The 7,705-nt window shown below is 44.9% G+C and overlaps 1 protein-coding gene across 1 annotated transcript in view; it reads right to left on the bottom strand.

The window, feature by feature from the left end:
• Window positions 1–308: 308 nt before the first annotated feature.
• Window positions 309–7,705, bottom strand: part of VEGFD (vascular endothelial growth factor D) — an 82,075-nt gene continuing 74,678 nt past the window's right edge. The window contains exons 5-7 of the mRNA XM_073616943.1: window positions 6,828–6,931; window positions 4,120–4,294; window positions 309–564 (exon numbers count right to left, since the gene is read on the bottom strand). Of these exons, the coding sequence (XP_073473044.1) occupies window positions 459–564; window positions 4,120–4,294; window positions 6,828–6,931 (385 nt within the window). The 3' untranslated portion in view covers window positions 309–458. The remainder of the gene's footprint in view (window positions 565–4,119; window positions 4,295–6,827; window positions 6,932–7,705) is intronic.

Raw genomic sequence — 7,705 nt, 5'->3', positions numbered from 1 at the left:
ATTAAGAGGGCAACATAAAACTAGTGCAATTTTTGACACTTTGACACAATTTTGACACTTTGATAAACTAATGCATCAATATCTGGTTTGATGGATGGATAGTAATTCTCAATGAATTCTCAAGGTGCTCAGCAGATATTTTGTGTTGGCCATTCATAACTGTCTTGGGCCACATGAGTCCCGTGGGCTGCAGGTTGGACATCCCTGCACTAGAAATTCCTTTCAGAGATTTAGTAACCTAGACACATTTTTTTTTTTATATAAATAGGGCTCTCAAGTGTCATTCTGTATTAATTGGACTAGACATAGCAAGATAACAAAATAGACATTTACTACACAGCAAAGAACAACAATTGTTTACATAAATGTGCTCTTTAATTGTAAAATATAAAAATGTTTTTTTTTTTTTTTTGTTAACATTTAAAAGCCCGGGGAATCATGATTATGGCTTTTTTCTGTTACGATATGAAATAGGTCCTCCTCTGACATGCGAGCAAATGCTTTGAACACACTCTCCTACCACCTGGACACACTTTGGCTTGAAATGGACAGTCGTCCTTACAGCTGAAATAAAGAATATATAATTAATAATTAGTAATAATACAGTCACATAAACATTCAGAGGAAGTGAAGTGTATCTAGAAAAAGTAATACAACAATAAATACCCCTACCTCTCTGAGATTAGAGAGAGGGATGCCTTTCAACACAAAGTTATATGGTAAAAGACACAACCTGGCAATCTCTGTATATACCTCTGTCCTTATTTTTAAGTGTATGTTCAAGAGGAATTTCATAAAAATTCCGCTATGCAACTCTATATCCAATGAATAGTAGATACTGTTACCTCTCCACCCTGCTGTTTGCAGGACCAATTAAATGTCATTATATTGCGCCCTCTAGCGTCTGCTCTGGGCCGTTTACACTGCACATGTGTGCTGTGCATCCTCTCCTTACTCCAGCTAAGCTTAGTACATTAGCAGCAGCTCCAGGACGTTCAAACTCAGCTAGAGAAGGAGACAGCGCACAGCGCGTGAGCGGTGTTTGAACAGCCTGGATCGGCCACTACTAAGGTTAGCAGGAACCAGGAGAGAACACACAGCACACATGTGCAGCTTCTTTTCAAGAACAACTTCACGAACAGAAGAGTTCACAAAAATTTGCTCTGGTTCACGGACTCCGCTTCGGTTCACGAACACGAGCCGCGGACATCTTCCCTGCTCTGACACGTTCATATTGAGAAAAGCAGTGAACCTGTCAAACCAGATAGGGGTTTCTGCCCCCTGACTACCATGAGGGTGGGCTCACTCAGGGCTGCTGATAGGGCAGTACAGGCAGCCCTGTTGTACCGGGCCCGGCCCCCAGCAGCTCCACAGGGGGGCCCGGCCAACTTTACAGTTACTTTCTGGCTATTAAAAAATAGAGCTTTCTAAACTTCACCCCCGTCCCCCGCTACTACTTGCTTAGGGAAGGGGGTGTAATTACATTTTCCTGGGTCCCATCAGGTCATCAGAGGGGCCCATGAGGTGAGCACAGTGGTTGAACTATTTCTTGTTTTTTGGGCAGATGTACATAAAATCGCACCGCACATTGCTCTGCTTTTTAATTAGTTCCGGCTGCCGCTGCTCACTGCCTTCCCTGGCGGAGTGATACTATGATGCTCCACTCCGCTGACTGCCGAGACCTCATGTGCCGACTGCAGAGACTGAAGTGACTTGTGAGGCAACAGGCGGCTCTGTGGCTGACAAGGGAGCAAGAACCCGGACACCGTGGCTGCATTGCACACAGTGAGTGGAGCACAGAGGATAGAATCCTCACTGTGTATCACTTACACACAGCATGGCAAGTTATGATTATCAGCATTATGATACTCACGCAGGCAGCACAGTCAGCATGTGCTCTGTAATCTGTCACAGTGTGTTATATTGCTGTTGGGTGCTTACTTTGTTATGGCTGTACTGGATTAGAGTTTGTAACACACAATACAGCCAAAGTCAGAACCCAAAAGCCATTTGAAACTGACAGATCCACGACAGAACACATGCTGACTGTGTGATTTTTATAATGCTGGTGAAGACGCAGTGAGATGCTGCTTTACACTTGCATTTGGGTGGTAGTAAACATGTGCCCCCCAACCACTTCCCTTTAACCACTTCCTGTCCAGTGACGTACTGGTACATTGCTGGTTTGGAAGAGTGATATCTTGATTATCGCTGCAGCAATGATCAAGATATCATTTTTTAGCCTCAGCGATTCTGCACAAAGTAAAAGTAATCTTAGTGGATAAGAAGCCCCTCAATTACTTTTACAGGCAGTCAGTGGAAGGGGGTTCCACCACCATCCCACCACCACCTTTACTGGGCTCTCCCGTGCAATCAGGGGTCCTGTTAAGGATGTGAGCAGCAGCATCCAGTTCCTGGGACACAGTGAGGGGAACTGATGTTGTTCCTCCCACGTGATGTCAGAAACCAAAAGCAATTACCGGCTTGAATAAGTGTCTGATCAAACCGATCTGGGTTTGATCAGATGCTTTGGAGGCCAGAGGATAGATATGGGGTCTAATAGACCCCAGATCTCTCCATAAAGGAGACCTGTCACTGCCCCATGATACCACCAAAGATGTTGTTCATTACATCTGATAGCAATAAAAGAGATACAAAAAAATGAAAGACACAGTGTAAACATTTTTTGGTAATAAAATAAAATTGAAAAAAAAAATTAAACCGTCTCTGTCCCCCTGTACTTATAAGCCATAATGGGGTGGGGTTGAGGGTGGGATAAAAGTGGGCCCCGTTAGGTAGGCTGTACGGGGCCCCATGATTTCAGTGGCCCTGGGCTCACTTGATTTAGAATCATGGAAAAACAGTTCATATGAATTCTACAACTTTATCATGCCCTCCGATGATCTTTTCCTGGATGCACAGTGCTGTTTTCTGGCCCCTAGATTAGTCATCGGTTGGGTGTCCATTCATAGCCACATGGTGGTGATCAGCGAAAGAGCTCCACCGTCTCCCCCTTGATCTCGCCCCCCTGAACCCGCCCCCTGAAGAGGCGAGAAGCAGTGGGCGCAGCGTATGGACTCCTTCAACTTTCCCTGCACTCTAACGTGAGGCTCGAAGTACAGGCTGACTAGGGGGGCACAGAGAATGGGAAGAAGGCGTAGGCTGCTGTGGGAGCCTCTGGAAGGATCAAAGCAGATCAAGAAGGAGACAGGCTGGCATCATGGAAGGTACTGTGATCATACACAGACCTGGCCTGCAGATCTGCAGACAGGGACAGGAGATAGGGACAGGGCAAGGGGTCTCTCTCATCTCCTCTCTTACTCCCGTCTAACTCAATTCCCCTCTCAACCCCCCTCTCTCTCAGCCCTCCCTCTCCCCTCCCTCGCTCTTTTTCAGCCGTCCTCCCTCTCTCACCCCCCCTACTCTCAGCCCCCTTCTCTCTCAGCCCTCCCTCTCTTAGCCACCTCTCTCTCAGCTCTCCCTCTCCCCTCCCTCGCTCTTTTTCAGCCTTCCTCCCTCTCTCAACCCCCTACTCTCAGCCCCCCTCTCTCTCAGCCCTCCCTCTCTTAGCCACCTCTCTCTCAGCCCTCCCTCTCTCAGCCCCCCTCTCTCTGTCCCCCCTCTCAGCCCTTCCTCTTTCAGCCCCCCCTCTCTCTGCCCTCCTCTCCCCTCCCTCTCTCAGTCCCCCCTCTCTCAGCCCTCCCAGTCTCAGCCCCCTCTCTCTCAGCCCTCCCTGTCTCAGCCCCCTCTCTCTCAGCCCTCCCTGTCTCAGCCCCCTATCTCTCAGCTCTCCCACCCCCTCTCTATCTCTCTCAGCCCCTCTATCTCATCCCCCTTTCATCCCCCACTGTCCCTCTCAGCCCCCTTCTTTCTCTCATGCATCCTCTATCTCTAACCCCCCTCTCTCTTACCCCACTGTCTCTCTCACCCTCCCCCCTCTCACCCCTATCATAATCAATATTGTCCCAGAACAGCCAATAATAGTCTATCTTTGTAGAACAATGAAAATGAATCCCTGTTTGCTGTGGGGTAACAGATCTTCTGCAACAATTCTTCCCTTGGATCAATCAGACATAGTGTAACTTAGTTAATAATAAAAACGTATGAAGTTTTCCTCACCTGCAGGTGTCAGGGTGAAATATCTTATTCTTCTCACAGCAGGAGTCCATGTTCTCACTACATTCATTACAGGTGCAGTTGTCTTTGTTGAGGATGTGGTTCCTTGGACATTTTAGCTTGCAGACACATTCACAACTGTCTTCAAACTCCATGTGTGCACCACACAAAGCGAGCTCTGTGCCAAAACAATACACCATGGTGTGAGTGTTCACAACTGAAATAATGAATAAAGTTATAAACAGAGGTCTTCAAAAAGCAACCTTTTTTTTTTGGAATGGAATGTATAGCTAACTGTCTGGCATCTCAGCAACTGAGACATGACATGGATTTTGACCATTTTGCCATCAAGCAAAAACACACTCATTGTGTTACATGGATTTTAACTGCATTTTTATTACCACAGTTCTTAATATTAAATACAACACTTCACAAACATGGCTCCCCTAACCCTTCTGTGTTAAACTCTATTGTAATTGTACTGTTTCCTATCATATTGTAAAGTGCTGCACAAACTATATAAATGCTGTATAGTAATAATAATAATAATAATAACAACATTTAGCTCTTGGTACAACAACAACAAAAAAGAGGGGGTCTCATTAATCACACCAAAATAAACCACAACTGTACTTATCTCTACCCCAAGCTGCACCACTCCTTTTTAAGGACAGTTTAATTTCACAAAGGATGAAGACCTTTATTTTAGCCACATGCCTGTAATTTTCAAATCTAACCGGACCTAATTTAAAATAACTATCACGTTCTTTATAATAAAGGTTCTTATTTTGTGGTGTTAGCTTTGTGAATTGAGCCTTGGTTCGTGTAACAAGTAATGTTACTGGCTGCTGAACCTCTGTGTGGTTTATCTTGTGATTGACATTGGGTTGCAGCACTCTAGGAGATGTAGTCTGGAGGATGATTGCAATCATGGCCAGCACTTGGAAATCAACTACAATACCCAGTGATACCTGAGAGCAGGAGGGGTCTTATAAATAGAAAAGCCAAGGAAGGATTAGGACAGTTGGGGAGCGTACCAACCAGAGAGAGGGTGAGAGGAAAAAGTGCTGTGTTGTGTCTCACTGAGGCAGAGAGAGCTGGTGAACTCCTATATGCTGGACACTGTTGCATGCTGACCTGGGTGGATGGACTGGATTAAGTTCACTCCGCAGTTGGCCGCTTCATTGCCAGCCCTGGAACGCCAGTCTGTGACCCAGGCCACCGCTGCTCAGGCCCGCTGGGGTACCACGGAGGTGAACCTCCAAGATACTTAACATCTTGCCTGTCACAAATGACAGTCAATAACAAGAAGGGGACCCCCTCCCTCAGTCCAACAAATTGCTACGGGAGAATCACAGAGAGAGGGAGAGTGGTGAGCGGGTCGCAGGCCCACAGTTAAGCTGAATGCTTGTTGATGTTGTCAGTCTCCATTTGCAAGAAGCTGCAGGTATAAACTCCCCATACACCATTGGGCTAATGGTTTAAATTGTTGCTAGGCTAGGCCCAACTCAGCCAGTTTACTTGCTCTGCTCATCAAAGTGCTGTAGCTGTATACACCTTAACATCTAACTTTTGCATCTGTGCACACCCTGTTGTTAGAATGCTGCAACAGTGCCCTCCTCCATCTAAGAATTCAACTGTATGTAAAGATTCCCTTCCATTACTCAAACTAACTTCTGAGGTGCAATGCTGTACCACCCAGTCCATAGACATACTGTTATTTCTCTGCGTGCCAACATCTTCAAGAGCCCCAACTTAGCCAATAGAAGATTCACCTTAAGGACTATAGTCAGACAACTTTACCCTGAGGGCAGACCTTGCTTTAACTTGAAATCCTTATCTTCAGGCCTAGATCAGCAGAGGACCCAAATTAACCAGCGGCAACTGCAGGGATAGCGCTACACTTGCAATCAAGTATTTAAAACTGCTTATTGGGAGTTGACACCAAGAGACATCTCCAGTAGAAAATACATTATGGGAGATCCCCCAACACTAGATGTGATCCTCAAATTGAAAATAAACATATTGGCTGCTTTCCTTCCATGACCCCTTTTCCATTAAGCTGCCATGACAAAGTATTCTACTCTACTATAAATAGCAAGTGGGTCAGATAACTTTTTCTCTCTGTAAATGGCTGCACTGTTCAGACTCCTCAACAGCCTTTTCACTGCACCTCCCACCCCTCCTGACTAGTTCTACTAGTAAACAGGTTCCCTTTTCCATCCAACTCTTTTCCTTAGCACTTTCAAGCCTGGTCGCCTTCTCTTAGTAATGTAGTCATTTTACCCAGTTTGTCCTGTCTTCTAGCCTCCCAGGGGCTTGGGTCCCCTCTGCATGTACAGCATTGCTTCCAGACTGCAGCTCTCTTCTTCTTTCTATACTCGTATACACAATTCGTCTGTGCAGCTTGGAATAAGCAGTGCAACTAGTTGCAGTCAAATGCACTGCTGCAAGCACACTACACATCCACGTCCATAATTAATCTCAGGAGCAAACAATAAGGTAAAATAAATAAACAAATGAAAGGAGCAGCAGGACAGTAGGACCAAGTCAGGTAGTATAGAAGGGGGCCAACAGAAAAGGTTGTGGGTGGAGGCTGTTCATGGAAGAAGAATACACCACAACCCTTGTATCAGGGTATGAAGGGTCAGATACTGTAGGCCCCTTGTCTTCCATCACTATGTATATTTGTACATGTAAAAGTTCAGTACCTTCCCTTCTTCTGTTAAGTGAAGACTCATTTTCCAGTATGCACTCACACTGGCTGCTATCCCACTGCCAACCAGGAGGACAATATCTGTTATTTTGAAGACACCTACAGAAAACAGTAAAATGACTTAATATTTGGGTATTTATCTCATTTCACCATAGTTGTACCTGATAGGAGTTTGTGGGCCCCAAAATGAGCTGAACTATTATTACATAGAAAAACTCTGAGCACTTTGCGTCTATTTGGCTACATAAAATACATGTATTACAACTTCAAAGACTACAATCTTTGTAAATGAAATGTGTTTTTCAACCCTGGGCCTCAAGCTAGGGCAGGATTTGTCTGTAGACAACCAACCTCCGGCAACCCAAGCAATGTCTCTGCTAGGACCACCTGTGTTGCAAAGTCCTTGTTTACTGTTCATAACCTACCTGTGACAATGTGTAAGGAACGTTATATTATATGACTTGACAAGTATATCTACTCATGGGAAAAAACAAATGTGCCTAATAACCATAAGGGGAAAATCTCTTTACCTCTGCTTCCTATTGTCTCATGTATGCTGTGCCTAACTCTGCCCCTAATTTTTATGGTTGAATATATTTTTATTTTAAATTTTACAAATAAAGCAGAATCACAGCATTTATCAGGCGTAAAACTTAACAAATCAAAGGAAAACAGCAGTGAACAGAGTCACTCTAGGAACCCAAATACGAGGTTCCAGGGCAACTGACACGTTTAGGATAATACGGCATAATCAGAAAAAAAAAAACATGAAACATCTGCCTCTAATTTTTTGACAACTGTGGGAACCAGCTTCAAATGTAGGTCATTGAGGAACCAGACACTCACTTAAAGCTTCTCTATAAGGGCTTTTCT

This window comes from Aquarana catesbeiana, linkage group LG02 (assembly GCF_042186555.1).
Source record: "Aquarana catesbeiana isolate 2022-GZ linkage group LG02, ASM4218655v1, whole genome shotgun sequence".
In the NCBI taxonomy this organism is placed as follows: domain Eukaryota; kingdom Metazoa; phylum Chordata; class Amphibia; order Anura; family Ranidae; genus Aquarana; species Aquarana catesbeiana.
Note: the sequence above shows the minus strand (reverse complement) of the source record. Positions and strands in the feature narration are given on the sequence as shown.